Source organism: Schistosoma haematobium, chromosome 1 (assembly GCF_000699445.3).
Source record: "Schistosoma haematobium chromosome 1, whole genome shotgun sequence".
Classification (NCBI taxonomy): Eukaryota; Metazoa; Platyhelminthes; class Trematoda; order Strigeidida; family Schistosomatidae; genus Schistosoma; species Schistosoma haematobium.
Genome location: NC_067196.1, coordinates 55,479,277 through 55,501,319, shown reverse-complemented (window position 1 = coordinate 55,501,319; position 22,043 = coordinate 55,479,277). Strand labels below are relative to the sequence as shown.

The 22,043-nt window shown below is 39.3% G+C and overlaps 1 protein-coding gene across 2 annotated transcripts; it reads right to left on the bottom strand.

Moving 5' to 3' along the window:
- Positions 1 to 721: 721 nt before the first annotated feature.
- Positions 722 to 15,440, bottom strand: MRPL11_1 (54S ribosomal protein L11, mitochondrial). 2 transcript variants are annotated; one of them, XM_051209118.1, is made up of 6 exons: positions 14,760 to 15,440; positions 10,399 to 10,752; positions 5,621 to 5,764; positions 5,484 to 5,579; positions 5,360 to 5,453; positions 722 to 1,475 (listed from the first exon to the last, which is right to left on the bottom strand). In XM_051209118.1, exons 3-6 carry the CDS (start codon positions 5,759 to 5,761, stop codon positions 1,186 to 1,188), a joined length of 621 nt encoding a protein of 206 aa, XP_051074545.1. In that variant the 5' UTR covers positions 5,762 to 5,764; positions 10,399 to 10,752; positions 14,760 to 15,440; the 3' UTR covers positions 722 to 1,185. The 2 variants fall into 2 exon arrangements, with proteins under 2 accessions (XP_051074545.1, XP_051074546.1); XM_051209119.1 differs by having other exon boundaries at positions 5,360 to 5,579; positions 10,438 to 10,752; positions 14,772 to 15,258.
- Between the last annotated feature and the right edge of the window lie 6,603 nt (positions 15,441 to 22,043).

Genomic DNA, 22,043 nt, shown 5'->3' with positions numbered 1-22,043 from the left:
TACTTAAAGTCGGCTGTGTTTACTTATCAAATATATGAAAGGTTATCTCAAAAATTTGGAGTATATAAGTGTAATGACTAAAACTTAGTAAAATTCCAATAGACTACTCGCTTAATTGTAAGAAACAGTGGTTGCAGGCGTTCAATGTGACTAACCTCACAAGGAAATATTACGTTCGTAATTGAAAACCGTGGCTTATCAGTTCTTAATAAATCTAGAATATAAGCTCGGTTTTGAGGCGTATTCTTTCGTTTGATGGAGTGTCAATAAAATAGCAGTACTGAATAATGCTTAACTCTGTATCAACACTTCTATTGTATGGAATCACACTGATTTCTAATCTTATTAATCATCATATGACACTGGCTGCTAACACCAAACACGTTAACTACAGCTGAATCATTTGACAGTTTTAGTAATGGATGAGTCTTATACTGAATCCAAAAATTATTTCTCATGTAGTTACTTATCGAGCTGTTAAAGCCTGGTCACTTTATACAAACGAGTGATTTGTATTACATTACGCTACCTTAATATTTCGCGAAATTAAGGGACTGTCATTATTTAAGGTCATACATGTATCTGATGCTACTCAGTTAGTTGGGGCATTAGGGCTACATTAGTGTCATTTGTGCATCAGTCGTTTGGTCTGTGTCGTCGTATTAAATACGCTTTTGTACTAGAGGTATGTCCCATTTTTACTATTTTTGAACCCCAAGCTATCTACAATCAGATAGTGTTGTGACTTACAGAAAGCATAGGCCGTTCACAACATGCAAAATTATCGAGTTGAGATCCTTCACATTTATAGTTTGGTCTCCATTTCTGATAACATGATTTATTTGTTGCTAAGCCTTACACAAACAAAATTAATAGGTTAATTGACACGAAGTATCTTTAGTGTTATAGAAAGATATAGTACTAAAAGAATGGACTAATTTTAAAGATCATAAATTATTTGTTAAGTACAGGTTTAGGCATATCTTTGGACTGGATTGTGTGTATGAGGGTTAGTAGTGTAATCTCACTGACCAAACAATTAGAAACAGTGGATATGTAGTCTGCGATCAGTTGGTTGAAAACCAAATGCTTTCATTATTAAGCCGACTTTACAAATTTATAACAATAAAAAAATACTGCTAAATGTTGGGAAAGCTATACTTCTACTGCATACAAGATATTGATTTACAATCTCATCATTTTGCTTTGTTTGGCAGTTTCCGTCTCTAGTTTTTTCTGTTTGAGATATGCTTCACGATCTTGGAGGAAATTCGCATATCCACTGGGTGTGTAGTCAACTTTTCCAGATTCGATGTCATCTTGTGTTACAATCTCAATACCCAAACGATGTGCTGTACCAATTAACATTTTACAAATATCTTGCAAATCCGCTGTAAATAAATGTGGATCTTGTTTTTTGAGCTCAGCAATGTGATAGATATGTTTAAGAGAAAGACGTCCACACACTTCAGTACCTAAAATGTTAAAAAAGGCATCTGTGCACAACTAAAAAAGCATGGGTATATAAGACTACCTGCAGAGCCTTCCAAATTGCTGCAGAAATGAGAAGATACAACCTAGAGGTACTTGGGATCAGTGAAACACATTGGACACAAGTTGGACAACAACGACTAACTACAGGAGAGCTCCTGTTATACTCCGGCCATGAAGAAGAAAATGCACCACATACACAAGGAGTTGCATTGATGCTGTCCAAACAAGCGCAAAATGCACTTATAGGATGGGAATCTCATGGACCAAAGATCATCAAAGCCTCGTTTAAAACAAAGAAAGAGGGCATTTCAATGAACATCATCCAATGCTATGCGCCTACCAACAACTACAATGAAGACGCTAAAGATCAATTCTACAATAGGCTGCAGTCAATCGTCGAGAAGTGCCCAACAAAGGACCTGACCATTCTGATGGGAGATTTCAACGCCAAGGTTGGAACGGACAACACTGGATATGAAGACATCATGGGACGACACGGACTGGGAGAAAGAAACGAAAACGGTGAGAGATTTGCAAATCTATGTGCCTTCAATAAGCTGGTCATAGGCGGCACCATATTCCCACATAAACGCATACACAAAACCACATGGACTTCACCGGATCACTCTACACAAAACCAAATCGACCATATTTGCATCAACAAAACGTTCAGGAGGACTATAGAGGACGTGAGAACCAAGAGAGGAGCTGATATAGCATCAGATCACCACTTGCTGGTCGCCAAGATGAAATTGAAACTCAAGAAACACTGGACAACGGGGCGGACAATATCACAAAAGTTCAATACGGCCTTTCTTCAGGATACTAACAAACTCAACAAATTCAAGATAGTCCTCAGCAACAAGTTCCAGGCCTTTCATGATCTACTCAATGGAGAAGGAACTACTGTGGAGAGCAACTGGAAGGGGATCAAAGAGGCAATCACTTCAACATATCATGAGGTCCTGGGTCACAAGAAGCACCATCACAAGGAATGGATCACTGTTGATACACTGGATAAGATTCAAGAAAGGAGGAACAAGAAGGCAGCAATCAATACCAGCCGAACAAGAGCAGAAAAAGCCAAGGCACAAGCTGAATACACAGAAGTAAACAAACAGGTGAAGAGGAGCATCAGAACAGACAAACGTAAATATGTGGAAGATTTAGCAACGACGGCGGAAAAGGCTGCAAGAGAAGGAAACATGAGACAATTGTATGACACGACAAAGAAACCCTCTGGAAATCGCCGCAAACCAGAACGACCAGTGAAAAGCAAAGAAGGCAAGGTAATCACCAACATTGAAGAGCAACAAAACAGGTGGGTAGAACACTTCAAAGAACTCTTGAATCGACCAGCCCCACTGAACATTGAAGCAGCACCCACGGACCTCCCAATCAATGTTGGCCCACCAACAATTGAAGAAATCAGCATGGCCATCAGACAAATCAAGAGTGGCAAAGCAGCAGGACCGGACAACATCCCAGCAGAGGCACTAAAAGCAGACGTAGCGGCAACTGCAAGGATACTCCACATTCTCTTCAATAAGATTTGGGATGAGGAACAAGTACCAACAGACTGGAAAGAAGGACTTCTGATCAAAATACCGAAGAAAGGTGATCTCAGCAAGTGTGATAACTACAGGGGCATCACTCTTCTCTCAATACCGGGAAAAGTCTTCAACAGGGTATTGTTAAACAAAATGAAGGACTGCGTAGACGCCCAACTTCGTGACCAACAGGCAGGATTCCGTAAGGATAGATCGTGTACAGACCAAATCGCAACTCTACGGATCATTGTGGAACAATCAATTGAATGGAATTCATCACTCTACATCAACTTCATTGACTACGAAAAGGCATTTGATAGCGTGGACAGAACAACACTATGGAAACTTCTTCGACACTACGGCGTGCCTCAGAAGATAGTCAATATCATACAGAACTCATATGATGGATTACACTGCAAAATCGTGCATGGAGGACAGATGACAAAGTCGTTCAAAGTGAAGACCGGTGTTAGGCAAGGTTGCTTACTCTCACCCTTTCTCTTTCTCCTGGTGATCGACTGGATCATGAAGACGTCAACGTCTGAAGGGAAGCGCGGGATACAATGGACATCTAAGATGCAGTTCGATGATCTAGACTTCGCAGACGATCTGGCCCTTCTATCCCAAACGCAACAACAGATGCAGGAGAAGACGAACAGTGTGGCAGCAGCCTCAGCAGCAATAGGTCTCAATATACACAAAGGGAAAAGCAGAATTCTCCGATACAACACAGAATGCACCAATCCAATCACAATTGACGGAGAAGATTTGGAAGATGTAAAAACCTTTACATATTTGGGCAGCATCATTGACGAACAGGGTGGATCTGATGCAGATGTGAAGGCGCAGATCAGCAAAGCAAGAGCAGCATATTTACAACTGAGGAACATCTGGAACTCAAAGCAACTGTCAACCAACACCAAGGTCAGGATTTTCAATACAAATGTCAAGACAGTTCTACTATATGGGGCAGAAACCTGGAGAACTACGAAAGCCATCATCCAGAAAATACAGGTGTTTATTAACAATTGTCTACGCAAAATACTTCAGATCCATTGGCCGGACACTATTAGCAACAACGTACTGTGGGAGAGAACAAACCAGATCCCAGCGGAGGAAGAAATCAGGAAGAAGCCCTGGAAGTGGATAGGAAACACATTGAGGAAAGCACCGAACTGTGTCACAAGACAAGCCCTCACATGGAATCCTCAAGGCCAAAGGAAAAGAGGAAGACCAAAGAACACATTACGCCGAGAAATGGAGATAGACATGAGAAAAATGAACAAGAATTGGATGGAACTAGAAAAGAAGGCCCAGGACAGAGTGGGTTGGAGAATGCTGGTCGGCGGCCTATGCTCCATTGGGAGTAACAGGCGTACGTAAGTAAGTAAAGCAGTTTTAATACATAAACTTAGATGGCTGAAGGGATTTCAGGATACATTCCTTAAATTTACAACTAACATTTAGAACTACACAAAAATCCTTGGATTTTGGTAGCGAATCCAATGACATTACACTTATCTTACTGAAAACACCATAAAGTAATTGAGTATTTTTTGGTCCTGATGCCTGAGTAACTTAAATACTTCAGCTAACTTTAGTGCAATACGTCTAAATACATACTGCCGTCCACTTTCATGCTTTCAGAGGTGAAACCAATATAAGTGACCACGGTCTGCTTGTATGATCACATATATTCAAAATCAGATAGATAAAGTAGGGTATGGTACCTAATACGAAATTCAAGATTGAGCGAAAGTATGAGTGCAACCGAACCACTACGATAGATCGATTGAGCGATGTCACCTAGCAAAAATAACTATTGATTGTGATTATCTTGCAGTCGTTAATCTAGAGATGTGTTTTCTCTACAGCAATCGATCTCTACCTACTGATGTTCAAGGTCCGGTCATTCATCTGTAACAGATTCCGATTGCAGCCAACATAGTGGACTAGAATAGACTGTGTTTGTGCATACATGGTAACCTCAGTCATTGGGTGTTTATAGCTTAATTGATCGGCTAACCATTTACAAAACCCTACTATTAGCCTTAACATTACTTGGTCAATGGTCCCAACATGATTCGAAGACCTCAATGATCAAGTGTTTGCAATTCAGTCAAGCTTTCGTAGACTGTTATACAACTGTGGAATAATAAAGTACGACGTACTGCCCGCCACACTCCCCTATGCTATAAGTAGGCAAGGAACAAACAAACTTTTTGTCAGGCTACACAGAGTTACGAATATATCACCAAGATAGCTTGATATTAAATCCGAATGCCCAAAGTAGAGTACATGAAATGGAGACTAACCTGGAGAGGAAGCACCTTTCTTAGCTGCTGCAGCCATTCTTAGCAAATGCATAGATGATGGATGACTGATGACTAAGTCGTATGATCGATCGGCCTAAACAAATAATGTTTAAACGTTGGTTACCTTGACAGATATAAAACACGGCATTGGAGTTCCCTCTACAACATCTTTCGTTCTTTCATTGAAATCTTTACAGAAATGAGCGATGTTCACGTTTCGCTAACAAAAATTTGATTGTCTTTTAAGCAGAATGAACTTACTTTACCTAGCTGTGGTCCTAAAGGTGGTGCTGGTCGGGCTTGCTGTGCTGGTATAATTAATTTTAGAAATGGTGGATGAACTATAGAATCAGCCACTGCCTTTGTTTTGCGAGTCACTTTTGCAGCTACCCGAGAAGCCATTTCCTAAAAAAAATCACAAAACCTTGAACTCGTTGCTAAAACGTTCTTCATGAAACTGATTTACACGAATACCTACGGCACATCTAAATAACATCAACTGAAGACAATTTTTCTAAGACGATAATGAGCTGTTTCAACCTGTTGTTGAAAATCAAGTCACTAACTTAGTGAATAACGGAGCTACACTTAACTACAACTACAGTTGTTATCCATCTTTGCTTATAATGCTTGTAAATTAAGGCAATATCGAGGCATACGCACATATGCCAATAAGAGACTGATCAATTGCAGTCCTAAAACATCAATGGGGAGTTTCAAGTAAAACAATACCAAGTGAATTATAGTTGCTGTTATTATTATTACCACATCCACAATATATATGATGTATTTAGACCACCATATGACGAAAATACATTGTTATGATAGGATAATGAACCAACGGTTTGGCTGTGGACATACAGCGACTGCTCTCATCAACATACTATTGCTGAAAGATGCAAAGACCTGGATTTTGTCTTTCAAATTATTAGGTGATAAGTACAATCTTCCTTCAAAATCTGAAACAGAGTGAAGATTTGGTCACCATACTAATATCTCCTTGATCTCAAGCTAGTTCCAACTGAACATTGGACTAAAGTGTACAGGATGATTTCAGAAGTCATGTTAGTCAGACCTGAATCCGGTGTCTGCCATCTGTTATTTGTACAAAACTAAATAACCAAGGTTAGGAGACAGTCCGAGAAAATTTTCTAATAATAGTTTAGCTAGCAAAATCTTACAGCAGAATTCGAAGTGGACTGGTAAGTCATCTCACCTTGGCATGTGTTAGGTTAGTCACAGTTTTCTTGAACTCGGTAAGACTTACAAATGTTCAACATGCTCCAGTTCGTTTGTAGGCAACTGTGATAAATGTACACTACGCGAAAAACTTCTTAGTGCTCTTCTTATTTTATTTATTTAAACACAGACATTGATACAAAGGAGCACCAAAATTGTTATGTAACACATAATAAAAGTGAAATTGTTAAGAGATAGGGAGCAGAACGAGAGTACCATAAAAAAAAGAACAAAAGTGAATTGTAAATAGTAGTTGAGAGCGAAAAAAGTAATGAAAGAAACAGTTCAGTTAGGAAAAATATAACCAGAAGGAATTTTTTTCAGCTAAAGAAGTTCCTCTCACCATCGCCATGGGCTTCTATTCTGAGCCATGTTTGATAGCCTCAAGCCACTGTGTTGGACTATCTCTGGAACCGACAGACACGAGTCCTCCATTATAACCCAGCACCATGTTATAAACTGACCGCTTGTTCGTTAAGGAGGAAGAATGTATTTGTAAAATCTCAGCGAATAAATTTGAAGTAAATCCAACGTTTCGCTTGGCAATCTGGTCTAAGCTCTTTTCAAGAAAATATAATCAAAATTATCGAATATAAACAGGTATATAGTTCTTCCCCGACCGAAGCTGCTACCTTGACGCGGTGGTCGGGCTTGCATATCGTGATGACCCAACCGAGCTATATTAGCTGGAACATATGTTCCTGTAGGTTCTACCATGCCAGGCAGGTCGACTGGAGAACGGTAAGACTAAAAGCAGAAACTCAAGGTCTGAGGGCGAAGTCATACTGCTGACTGTAGAGGGGCGTGACAGCAGTAAGGTGTTTCCCTCGGACAATCAGCATGACAGCGATGCTGCCTTCCCACAAGGAGGGGTGGGGTGAGAAAAGGTCGACCCTAAAAATGTCACACCTCACCTTACCTCACGGATTTCCGTCTCCGGCGGTAAGGCCCTTTGAAGAACGGAGCTAACACGTCAAAAACCTTCCACAAAAAGGCCGTGCGCGACCGGCCTCAAGCATTTGTCCCTTGGGCTCTGTGGTCACGCTCCCAGGTCGTTAAGACCAACACTAATCCAATTTCCTTTTCAGGTTCCTCAAGAAATACCCTTCCACGGTGTGGGCAGCCGGGAAGTGATATCAGCCCTCATACCCGTAACAGCACACGAGACCAAGTTGGTCACATTCAAATCCTTCCTACACCTCCTAATACCTCTCTTATCTCCATGACTAACCCTCCTCACGTCTCTTCATCACCTCGCACCGCTAGGGCAAACGATTCGAGTACGTGGAACGCTATTCCTGGTCTCCTAAAACCACGCTCTGAACTACACGTAGGAGCTTTTAACGTCCGAACACTGTGCCAAATAGGACAGCAGGCTTCCTTAGCTAGGACTTTAGAATCTCGCCCCATCGATGTGTGCTGCGTCTCCGAAACGCGCATACAGGATCCGAGTAGCGTCATTCATTTGACCTCACCATGCCAAAATAAAGAACCGACTCGATTCACAATTCGTGTATCTGGAAGCCCTGATTCTGCTTCCCGTGACCTCGCCGGCGTAGGTATAGCATTGAGTTCTAGGGCAGAACTAGCTCTCTTAGACTGGATCCCAGTAGACAGTCGTTTGTGCGCTGTCCGACTGGACGGAACAGTAAGAATCCGGAAAGATAAGGACACTTGTCGTTGCCTCTTCGTCGTCTCTGCCTATTCTCCCACTGACTGCAGCTCAGATGATGACGCGACTGCTAGATCTCCCATGTTTCGGAGATGTGAAAGAAACTGATGAATTAATTTCTCACTTACATACTGACCTCGAAAATGACTGCAGGACGTATGAAGATGAAAACAAAAGCCTCTATGAATCCCTGATGACCAGTGATGTAAACGAGACAGTTATTCAGGATCCGCCCAGTTGTCCAGAAATGTCAAATCCCGAAACATTCCCTGTCGTGGGTTCAAGTCCCACTGTTCCTGAAACGTGTACAGACAGTGATGTACCCAGCTCACAGGAAGAAGATCTCTTATTAAATGTTCATAAATTAATTACAGTACCCTCTCACAAGGAAACAGGAAACAAATCGTGCAGTATACTGAGTCTAGCTGCTCCAAACGGTCCTCATCAGTCAACAACAGGAGATTCTGATGAATCTTATTATCTAGATCCTCTTGTACCAGAAAATGTGTTAGATGCACCAGATGATGATCAGAAGTTTAATACAATTTTGATGTATGTTAATTATCCCAGTGATCAACTATCCACAAATGAGATTTTCAAGGAATTCTATGATAATGTTCCAGAAGAATCGAACGTTGATGACCTCATATCAAGCGACGTTGGCCCACACTACTTATTCACTCTTAGTGACTTCTCTGTTCCATGTGACAATTATGTGTTAAATAAAGTCAAATTAATTTTAACTTGGGGATATGAGGACCCAACATTATTTCGTGGGGGAGGATGAACCCAGAAAATTTCAAAATCCGGATATCAACTCCGGATCTTCAAAAAAAAGGTGTTGTGGATGCGGAGGAATAGACCAATAATTATGATGTTAAGTCCAATGGTGTTCTTGGACTTTAAATGGACATTTCCTATTGGTCGATATCTGTTCACTTGTTGAATATTGTACAAAATGTTGTTTTCTATTTTTATGGTACGATGTGGTATGCTTGATTGGTATATAAACAAAGTATGTTTGAAATATAATGATTCATAACTCAGAGGCCGTGACTTGTGTTCTTGACTCAACTGGCTAGGACGGACAGCAAAGCAGGGTCAATCAGGGCACTAGGTTGTTCGTACGTGTTTACGTGTCACTGTCACAGAGCCGATCAATAAATACGCTGCTTATCAAAAACCTGCAGTCACACACGTTACAACGATGAGTTTTACAGAAAGCTTTCGGACCTTCTCCGAAAAGCTAAGCGCTCGGATGTAGTAATAGTGGCCGGTGACTTTAATGCTCAAGTAGGTAAACTAAGCGATAAGGAAAGACACCTGGGTGGATCTTATGGTGTCGTGGCTCAAAGAACAGATAATGGCGACCGTCTGTTGCAGTTATGCTCAGATAACCGCCTGTTCCTTGCAAATACTAATTTTAAGCATAAGGAAAAACATCTTTTAACATGGCGACCCCCTAATTCGTCCCAACGTTGGACCCAAATAGATCACATCGCTATCAGCCACCGATAGAGGGGCTCGATAGAAGACTGTCGCTCATTCTGGAGCACATGCTTAGATTCAGATCATGCTCTAGTACGAGCGCGTATTCGCCTGCGTCTTACTGGACGTAGGAAAGACGCTGCAAGGAAACCTCTTAGGACCCTGATGGCATTCTGTTATATTCCTAACGAGTTAGTTTTTAGTTTTAAAATAGCAATAGTTAGTGAGGAATGCTGAGGAACTTAATGATCATCCTACAAAGTATCATCTGGAACAATTTTCTTGCTGTTCATGTGTTTTTGAGTTTCCAACTAAGAATCCCGTCTCCTGGCTTAGGAAAATCCTGATGTTTACCCAAAATTTATAAAGAAACTCGTATTTATTCCTTAAAGTCTGGGATTTTGGGGAACCTTTGGAGTTTTTGCCGCATTTCCCCAAAATTTTATATTATGGCTTCCCAAAAACCAATTAAAATTCCCCCCAAAATCGGGAGATTGGGACTGAGACCTTACTTTTGGGGTGGGGCAAGAAATTATTCTCATTTCCTTGAGTTATATCACATAGTTTAAGAAATGACTATTTATTTCTTATTAACCCACAATCATATGGTTCGATTTATTGATGCAGTCGTTTGTCGTACTTATTACACATAGGATTACAAGTAATATCTTCAGAGCACTTGGGCTATACACACTACGTAACGCACGTTACAAAATTACCCCAGTTTCAATCTTATATTCAATACGTTTGTCTTCAGTCTTCAATCTTCAGTAATAAGGATAGTAGGCTGATGAACCTGTGTTAATCCTGACACATTGCTTTCCAGTGAAGGTCCAGCTTTTCCTTGAAAGTATTCACTAATGGGGCTGATACCACTTGTTCGGGTAAGGCGTTCCAATGATTGTCTACTCGATGAGAAAAACGGGATCCCACTTTAAGTTTATTAGATCGTGGTTTATGAACCTTCTTGCTATGACCTCGGAGATTATTAGTGCTGGAGGGAGCAAAAAGATAAGACATATTAACACCCAAATCATAATTAAAGATACGAAATGCCAGTATAAGGTCACCTCGTGTCCTACGATACGACAAGGGGAAAAGATTTAGGCGTTTTAAGCGCTCATCGTAAGGGAGTCTAGAAAGACCCTTCACTAATTTCGTTCCCACACGCTGGACACGCTCAAGGGAGTTAGTATCCTTTACTAGACACGGGCTAGCTGCTTGGATACAGTACTCTAAATGTGGTCTAACATATATGGGATATAAAATTCGAAACGTTTCCTCGTCAAAAGATTTGAACGCTCGGCGAAGTGACCATAACGCACGAAAACCTTTGACAGCGGCTGCTTTGCAATGCGCAGTTGTTTTTAAGTCATGACTTAATATTACTCCTAAGTCCTTATGCTCTTGAACGCATGGAAGAGGTTTACCCTCAATAGTGTAACGGTAACTATTACCGTGACCGACGTGCATTAGTACACTCTTCCTAGCATTGATTTCTAAGCCCCACTCTCGAGCCCATCTAACTAAATCGTCTAAGTCAGCTTGAAGATCCACATGATCAGCCGCACTTTTTATTGTTCTCCAGATTTTTACATCATCTGCAAACAATAATGTCGACGACCTAAGTAACAGTGGTAACTCATTAACGTAAAGAAGGAAGAGCAGAGGGCCTAAGATGGTGCCTTGGGGTACACCACTTTTGACCGGCTTCCAATCGGATAGCGTTCCATTGACCCTAACTCTCTGTCTGCGGTCACATAAGAAATTTCCTATCCACTCATGTACAGTACCTATTATTCCGAAGCTCGTGAGCTTCTGCATAAGACCTACGTGTGAAACCTTGTCAAACGCTTTGCTAAAATCTATGAATATCACGTCGATAGACAGACCGTGATCTAGGGCTGCTGCCCAATCCTCCCTCGCAATAAGCAAGTTAGTCAAGCATGAACGCTTGTTACGAAATCCGTGTTGCTCAGGAGCTAACAGATTGTGTAAATCTATGTGGCCTAGCAACCTAACCCGAATTATCTTTTCGAGTAACTTAACGACTATGCTAGTTAGACTGACAGGCCGGTAGTTAGATACTATCTGTCGCTGACCGTCCTTAAATATAGGACTAACTATAGCGTCCTTCCAATCTCTAGGGAGTTGGGCGAGTGAGAGGGACATGTTGAAGAGTGTCGCAAGCGGTTTTGAAATAATGTCCGCAAGAGATGACAGCAACCGTGGATGTAACCCGTCAGGGCCCGGTATCTTACCAGGTTTGAGGTTAGTTATCAACGGAAGGACAGTTTCCTCAGTCACCTGTACGGATTCAATGGTTGGTATCTCGGTGTGAGCGGGACAAGTATTTGTTACAATAAACGTAGAGAAGACTTCGCTAAAATAATCTGAAAAAGTCACAGCTTTTGCTCGATCTGATCCAGCTAGTAATTCTGAATTTTCGTGTAACAGCAACGGGGGAATACCATCACTACGTTTCATTTGCCGTTTAACATACGAAAACAATCGTTTCGGACAAGTACGGCTATCATATACTAACTGTCGTTCGTAAGTGGTACGGGATTTCGCTATGGTTTTCTCACAGATATTACGGTATTTTTGATACTCACGCTTAAATGGTGCATGACCTGTCAACAAGAATAAGTCCCAGAAATGTTTCCTACGCTTTAACAGCTTCCGGGTTTCCTTATTAATCCATGGAGGGCAATGTGATAGCTTACGTGCTGACCATGGGATAAACGGCGACGTTACGGACTCGAATGTAGCCTTAAACTTATTCCATTCATCTTCGATCAATCCATCCGCGTCGACCGACCAATCGGTCGAGATAGCACGGTTTCTGATTTCCGGAATATTAGCTCGCCAGATATTGGGACGGGGTGGAGCAGATACGAATTGTATACCATGCGTCCTAAACTTAAAGTGAATTACAACGTGATCACTGTTCACTAGTGGAGGAAGGTGCTGAATATCAAAGACTTCCTCAGAGTGATGGGTGAGGGCGAGGTCCAGCAGTGACGGAACATGTTGCAAATCAATATGTGTCGGTTTTGTGATACATTGTACAAGTGCACACTGAATAACGGTAGATAAAAGGTCGCTATCGAAACCACTACCTGGAGCTGTAAGCTCTATCCAGTTGATATGCGGTGCGTTGAAGTCCCCAATGATGAGACAACATTCTGCCATACTCCAAGAACAGATGTGTCTTAGGATAAAGTCGTCAGCCAGACAAGACGGACTACAGTATATTCCCCTTATAGTCACTAACCCATTTCTAGATTTAATCTTACAACATGCAACCTCACATGTGCCACTGATATGAGCCTCTGATATGGTTGATTGTATACGAAAGTGATCCCTAACGTAAAATATTATACCTCCCCCCTTGCGACTTGAAACTCTATCACTTCTGATACAGATATAACCAGCAATGAAAGGAGAACAGTCTATATCAACGGTGAACCAAGTTTCTGTAACAACGATTATATCGGGACATAATTCTTGCGCCATCAGACTTAGCTCGGACGTTTTATTTCTAAGACTACGAGCGTTCGTGTAGCACACACTTAAGGTGCTTTGGAAATCAATCGTTCTACCCATACAGGCCTTGGAAGCATTGGCTTCCAAGACCTGACTACCCGAAAACCCTTAATGGTAAGGTTATTTTCGCCATTTAACTTGCGAGTCCTCAACTCCGTAAGAGCATTCTCCCACTTGATTCGATCCTCAAGCGGCCAATCTGGTCGAATACGGATATTTGAGGCACGAGTTTTTAGTGCGCTTTTCAATAATATGTCTCTTTCTTCGAAACTCCCGAGAACCAGCTTCAGGATCCTTCTTGGTTGGGTCTCGCCTCCAACCCATTTACCAAGTCGTATTACTTTTGTAATATGTACCCCTGGAACCTCTTCAGGTAGTACATTCCTTACCACAGACTCCACTAACTGTAGGTCATGTGCGTGTCTTTTAGCAGGGTCGTTGTCTTTCGACTCCTCTAGATTCCAAATAATTAAACTAGGGATGGGTTTAGCTTCTTTTGAAACTGTGTTCACAGCTTTCGACCGTGACGTTAGATCCTGTATTTTAACTACTGGTAGCTTACGATTAGTTTTTATTTTAACAGAGTCCTGGGAGTCAAGCGAATGACTCACAACAATGTCAGACGAAGCTTTACTATGAGACTTTGGTGGATTGGTCTGAGAGTCCACCAAGGACTTACCAAGTAAACAGTCATTAGTTTTAGCTATCTTTCCTACTCTTCTGCGTTTTCGCGTCATCCATTTTCCATCAGTCAAAACGTCTACATTAGAACAACTCGGGACAGTAATTGTTTTATCTGGGTCACCGGTTGCTGCTGTAGCAATATGGCCACCAACGTCTAATGACGTGTCACTCACTGATCGTTTCGGGGGAGAACGTTTAACTGCGGGTTGCACAGGTGGATGTCTGGCTTGCGCCGTGATAGCACTTACGACACTAACGCAATCTTTGCCATCCGTACCAATGTTATCAGTACAGCCCTCATCAACCTTCTTATTAGCCAACACCAGGAGACTAATTGCTTCCTGGATAAGCAATGTTTTGCTCGAGCAACAAAAACTACAAAGCCAATGAGAGTTGGGCTTTGAACACCTTTTATATGCAGTGGGGCTTAATCGGGTGCACATCTTATGGAACCACTTATTACACTCATCACATTGCATCCCTTCATCCACGGGAAATAAGCAGTATGGTTGTCCACATTTATGAGTAGACCTAGCCATCTTGAAAATCAACTAGAACGGTGACGAAAACAGGATATGTAGAAGGATTTTCAAACCTTAACTAAATAAACCAAGTAAAAGTCGACCAAGTATGCTTCGATGCAATAAATACACAAAAGCAAAATCGAAAAACTCAATAAAATATCACTTTAACTGGGTTAGATGCAATTAAAGTGTAAACAGTAGTTTTGATGCGTAATTTACGATCAAAACAGTTAATTAACTCAACGAGAAAGAATACCATTGTCCTTTTGAATAGAGCGCGGTTTGTGTGAAGAAAGTGTTGACCGATTGGCACATTAGAGTTCATGTGTCATTACTCTGAAGTCACGATCTTCGGTAGCGTCTACTGTTGCCAATCTATTGTATCGGTACAGCTATATCCAGAAAATAAGCTGTGTCTTAGATATTGTAGTGTCAGTCATTATTTTAAGCCCATATACCTTATTCCAGTTTTCGGACAAACCAATCTATTCATTCTACTTGAGTCATATGTTGACCTTGTCAATTATTCGCTTGACAGTCTTGATTGTTTTTATATGAACGTATATGTGTGTGCCCTTCTTATCCCATTAACCACATGTCTGTATCTTTATTTTGTTTGACTATAAATATTGGGTAACGCTTGACTAAAATGGAGTTGGCTTCCCAGCCATCCTCCCTGCGCGTCATTTTGCTCTGTTTTATTACATTCACTTAACATACAAAATATATGTATTCAAAGGCCATTCTCGTTAACTGACTTATCTAAATTCCGTTATTGACTAACGTGATTTAAGTCGACGATGATATACGAGAAAAGGCGATAACAATCATCTATACTATCTAAATAGGAGTCAGATCACGGGCCACTGAAATGGTGAGCCTTTCAACGAACATCGTCTTATCTAAACGACGACAGATCTACGGGCCACCAAAATATATGTAGTGGAGGGAGAATGTGGAAGAGCAAAGAACGTGAAAAGACTTTAATGGATGACAAAGTAACCACAAAGTTTAAGCTCACTTTTTGTAGTAGAGGTAGCAGGTGGCAATAACACAAGATTTAGACTGAGAGAATCCTACTATCAATACATGAAGTTTCCCAAATGGGTTAAATCATTGGGTCACCATTGAAAGACGACATTTTTGTTAATCTTCTGTGTCTAGTTGCAATCGATTCAGGCTAGGATCTATAGAAAATAGTGGTGTTTGAGATGCTGTAGCTCACTAAACGCCCTCGTCTGTGTTGCTGATAAAGGTGCCATTGGCGTTTACATTTTGAGATCGTCGTAACCAGTAACACCTTTATAATCAACCCAGTCAAATCAGGGGTCAGAGACGAAGTGATTCGAAGGTAATCTCAGCCAAACAATTCAATCACCTAACTGTCAAATGTCGTTAAGTAATGCATCAAGGATCTTATTACAGAATGTTTAAGCTTGACTACAGTATCTACCTATTCGAGACTATGAACACATTTGCGCTGAAAGATGAAGCTGAAAAGTCTCACGTCTCGGTTCAGAGGGTACAAAACTTTCAAGTGGATAATAGCTTAAAGATTTGTATACAGCACTTTCGTGACCCTCGGGATTGTAGAAATGTAATAAGTTAATCTGGAACTGGAAGCACCCACAAATTGATCGGTTCCTGGTATATGTAAATTTTATTCTCAAAACATTCGCCCAGAAAATTATGAATGAGTAGGTTGCGTAATTTTCAGTTTTAACCACACCATGTGGTTGTCCTTCAGCCTAACCTGCCGTCACGTTCTGCTTAGACTCTTTTCCTTACATTAAACAAATGAAGAACGTATAGAATTTTCAAAATAACCTGATTTATTAAGATGAACATATATATCAGAACTGTACAAGAGTCGATTAACTACAGCATACACCAGTTCCCTGAAGTGCATAGCTGAGTCCGCATGATCGATACTTGACCTTAGGGTCGCTTGGTATATAATCCAAAATATATTGTTCAGTCTCTTGTGGTGTTGATACGCTCAACCTTATATATAATTTTTAAGGGCCCAGTGTTAGTTCACGAATCATATATTTTGTGTAATATTTTGATCCGATTTTTGTTGGAGAGTTTGAATCACGAGCCGAACATGAAGGATTTTGGAGTATTTCACATGTGAGAAGGAAAATAGGTGTAGAATAGCCTTTCTAGATGTTCCACTTACAAGGAGAGAAGACGGGTCGCTAAGAAAATAAACACGGACATGCCGATATATAAACTTTCTTAGTTTTGTTCCTCTGCAATACAAAAGGAACCTTAATAAGGCACTGCGTCATAGAATCAAGACCATATGCTTTTTAGATACGGTTGAAGGGGAAACAAAGAAATTATACACGACCGTGAAAGAAAATGGATATCCGGAGAAATTTATAAATGAAAACATAGCTCATAAAAGAGAGCATAGAGAATGCCGAACCCTAAATAAAATGCCTCTGTATATACGCTTACAATTGAGTTCGATGCACCGAGTGAAATGCTTAGAATTAAGTTAAGCAGATCAATTCAAAGGACTTTTAATGCAGGTAAACTACAACTAATGTTCTCCACACGTCCAATAATCACTCCGAGGTTTAAAGATAAATTGCCTAGACTAGACACCTCTTTCCGTATCTATCAATTCAACTGCTCCTGTGGAGGAAGTTATATTGGCAAATGTTTCAGTGATTTTTATATTCGAGCTCGTGAGCACCTCCCAGTGTGGTTAAGAAAAGGAGTAGTTAAAACGGCTAAAAAGATTTTCTTTATGAAGTTGTTGTTTTTATCGATATTAATCCGATGCCTGGTTTACATTATTTATAGAAAATAATATTTATAGCATAGTCACAGCTAACAACTTGTGTACAACCTGCAACGCAGCACTCTTTTTTTGATGAATAGTACCAGTAGTTATTTCGCTTTGGTTAAATGTAATATATTGTTCTGCAATTCGTCAGCTCCTATCATGTTTCCCATTTTATAACATATATTCAGAAATTAATATGCAGAAAGATAGAAGAATGTAATGTCTGGTATAGGGGTTGTGGAGATTACGTTTTTGATTGAGATCATGAACCGATTGATGTTAGACAACCACCTTTGGAAACCTGGAAGCACTGAACGGCCGTTTCGTCCTATTGTGGGACTCCTCAGCAGTGCGCATCCACGATCCCGCTCGCAGAATTCGAACCCAGGGCCTCCGGTCTCGCGCGCGAACGCCTAACCAACTAGACCACTGAGACGGCATCCAATGGTGATAGGGTCTAACATCAACCAATCCACGAAATTTCGCGACCAACTTCCATTGTACTGAGGTAGATACCTGTCTCTACCCGACATGGATTAGCTCCACTGATCACGGCTTCTCACTAGAACTCTGAGAATTCCCTCACGAAGCTAGTCACTAGTGAGCACATGTTGATTACTAGTATAGGGGTTGTGGAGATTATTACGTTTTTGGTTGAGATCATGAACCGATTAATGTTGATGGTTAAGCGTTCGCGCGCGAGACCGAAGGCCCTGGGTTCGAATCCTGCTAGCGGGATGGTGGATGCGCACTGCTGAGGAGTCCCACAATAGGACGAAACGGCCGTCCAGTGCTTCCAGGTTTCCAAAGGTGGTGGTCTAACATCAATCGCTTCATGATCTTAATCAAAAATGTAATGTCTACTAAGTATGTATTCTGAAGGACAGAAATTAAAAATAGTTGGTGATTTTAAGATACTCGTTTCATTTCCATATCAGTTTGACTAGCTATTGTTTTTTTAAATATTATTTGGATAAGTGGCTGTTTTAATCTTCCATCTATATTTACTTAGTCAAACAGTTATAGTCACTTTTAATATATTTATTTATACACATAAATATCGACCTCTGAAACGAATTGTCACTTCAATCACCTTATTCACTCTAAGAATATTATTCAACCGATTAATTAACCAAACCCCTAAAATCATTAACAAAATCTTAGTTTGAAACAAACATTGCGAAACAAGTTTCTGTGGTTGAATTATTTATAATAAGTCCAATTTCGTTAAGTTGGAGTCATTCTGCAGGAATTGGTATTTTAGAGTTGCTCGTTCACTAAACATATTAAGTTTCATATATGGCTCATTGATACTCCGAAAGGAAAACTAGTCGATTAGTTAATACTCGCGTTTTATTCGTATTGTTGTGTGGCGTAACTATGGAGACTTTCGACGCTTATTCTAACATTAGTTTTAACAGATATTGTTAGGTGACAACACTCGGTCAAGGATCATGGTCATACCTGGGTAAAATTCATTTGGCATTCTTCTTTCCTTAGTGGTCAATGTAATAGTTTCACGTTGAACTCTCTACGTCTGCTCGAACATATTGCTTCTCTCAATAATTATCATCTTCCTTGTTTGTGTTCAGGATATCTTGAAGCAGCCAGATACCAAGATTGTCAAATTCTGATTTCCATTCCATTATTCTCTCTCACTCACCCCATGTTGACCATATTCATTCTGATCATTTATCTCATAATTTCATTTCACTTATAAAATGATTCAAGTTAACACTTCATATTAGTCAGCCCTCACACTGACGATTTGATTTTGTATGACAAACAACAATTCTTGGTTCGCATATTACAATTTTAAATGATGTACTGTGCCTTAAATCTGGCCAACTTTATAGATTATTAATTTGCACTTATGATTGCAGAACCCGATGAGAAATTTTTGAAAAAATATTCTTCGTTCATATATTTGCATTTCATTCCACAAAATTAATGAGACTGGGAAGGGAACAACTAGACTGCTCACACTTTACTGCTCAAAATAGAAAGAAAGTTTACGAAAATTCAATTAATAAGCAACGATGGATAAATGTTTATTAATCGATAGTTTAGCTGAATGATCAATGGTGCCTGAAATAACGCTACTAAAAAAATTAGAAAAATATTTGAAATGTCCTGCAATTCAGTTAGTTCAACTGAATGAAAGGCTACACCTGCACTACGATTACGCCATACTTTATCCCATTTACTAAATTTAGAATTTGTATTTGAATAATTAAGTGAGATTAATCATCTTCAAATAATAGTCTTACAAATATTACTTAGTCGAGTAGACGATTGATAGACATGGCTCTAGTTATAAGCGATCACTGTGAAAGAAACCGTTTACTATACATATACTGGGACAGAAAACCACCGTAAGACAATTCCTGAATATTAATTGTTCATCATGCACATTGAGGCTTTCTGCATACCCTAAGACAAATTCAGTCCGTAAAGTGTTCGTTTCATCAGAGCATGTATGATAATTAGAAATATTCGAATTCCCACAGTAGTGCGATTTACGGCAAGTAGAACAAGATGAATACTAATGAACGTATTATATTTAGAATCCATAATCTGCCTGAAAATCAAATGCAAATGAATCACTAATTTGTTCAAATACTATATCGTAATAAGGTTTTTCTATTATCCCTCAAAGTTATCTTAAAATCAGGTATCTACTGAAACATCTTGTATGAAAACATTAAAGTTTAACAAACTATATACATTTGCATTTCATGATCTTATGATACGTGTTCGTCGTGTCCACTATTTTTATATCCCCGTTTCTCTGTGTAATTTACATGAAATATCTTGTTAATCATGATCTCTTTTATCATTAGCCTATATTATTACAACATAGTCAAATTTTTAGCATTTGGCTTAACTGTCATACTCAATATATTTAAGAATGTTCTGTTACCGATTTGAGCTCAAAAAAGGTCCAGTTAAACCAATTATACTGTTGTATAAAGAGTATTTTTTAAAAATGGTGATATATAACTGTTTAAAAATGCCGATAGGGTTACCAAATTATTGATAAAAACTAATAGCTAATTGATACCATTACGAATTGAAGTTTATTCAAATAGAAAGAGATTAACCCTTTTGTCAAACTGGAACCTATCGCAGAACAAATCCTAAAATTTTGAAGAAAATCGCCAAGAATTCAAATCGGTCAGCTTTATAAGAGTTAATACTAAGACAATAGGGCTTAAAAAACAAAGTAATTTTAGGAGAGAAACTGAAGCCAACGGAATACATTCGATTCCGATAAGCTACCGAGTGTTCAGTAAAGTTCACTATGATCTTGAGTTATTTACACTACCTATCACAATATACTTTGATCGACAAATCCCAACACTAGGAATGAGATAACAAATGTTGCATCGAAATTGTCAACTTTTAATATTTTTAATTCAGTTACATTTGCATTAAAAAGGAAAACTCGTGATATTTCTCTCATTAATTAAAACAAGCTTGTGAAAACGTTTGAAGACAGTGTTCAAAATTTATCCTGTAATGAATGACATAAATCAAAATCTAAAATTCTGAACTGTGAAAGTGAATTTAGTGAATGGAAAGAAATATCATTATCGCGGAATATTATACTGACATATATAAGAAAGGAAGATCAGTGAATTCTGAAACAGTGACATGAAGCTAATGTCCTTTTTGTAAGACATGGAAACCCTAGATTTGATCTCTGTCGAGGTCATCAATGCGTCCCATCATATATCCTCAAACTACAACAAAACATTTATTATTATTCTTATTATTGTTATCATCATTATTAATGGCTTTATTCAATATTATATTTTGGTGGAATGTTCAATCAGCACTAGTCGATACTTGGAGAATACTCTAGAATCTTCTCATGTAAAAACTATAAATATGCTAACGTTTTCCGTATTGTGCTCCCTTACTTGCTTCTTACTTCCATGTAACTTTGTTAGTTGGAATATAATCTCTTTCCTGTTCAACCGTGTTCTGATTTGGGACTTGTCGAGTGAATCGGTGTCCGAGAATACTAAGCAATAGGAATAGCTGGGTCATAACTGTAAAAAGGAAATTATAACAACAGGTTATTAACTAGGTTGACTCTATCAACCTCTTTGTCAAAGAGTATATTTGCTAGGTAAGGTATTATAGAACATTTGTACTCTTATATGCGTGCAAGAATTCCAGTGTAATTACGCCTCGTTCTATCAGAAGATATACAAGGAGAAAGATATGAGTGAATGGGATGATTAGTATCTGATAAAATAACACCTGCCAGGAGTTTGCATGACTTTAGATGTCTGTCCACAACCATATTAATTATGACTTCAAAAGATTCACCACATACCTTGCTAACTGCCTTCAGCACTCTCCGCAATAGAGCAAAGTCTTTTTTCTCAAAAGCCCGGAAAAGAATAATGGAGAACAGTAAAGAATAATAGGTAATATACAGGGATTGACAAATTATAAGAGTAAGTGTCGAATAATCCTAAAAGCACGCAACCTCTTTATATAGTAAGTTAGACAGTAAATTTTCTTCGATAACAGTAAAACAAGAGAGATTAAAGGAAAATGTAACTCCAAGATAATTAACCTTCGACACTATGTTTATTTACTGTATCATTTACTCTCTAATTTTCAGCTGATTTCTGAATGATCCCAGATCATAACAAAATCTTCTATAAATATACTTGGACCTCATATCTATAATTCATTTTAATGGTATCA

Bases quoted from the DNA above. Each gene is read 5' to 3' on its own strand.
- MRPL11_1 (XM_051209118.1), bottom strand. From the start codon at position 5,761: ATGGCTTCTCGGGTAGCTGCAAAAGTGACTCGCAAAACAAAGGCAGTG. The intron at 5,580-5,620 runs GTAAGTTCATTC...AATTTTTGTTAG, and splicing joins TAGGACCACAGCTAGGTAAA to CGAAACGTGAACATCGCTCA. The intron at 5,454-5,483 runs GTAACCAACGTT...TTATTTGTTTAG, and splicing joins CGTGTTTTATATCTGTCAAG to GCCGATCGATCATACGACTT.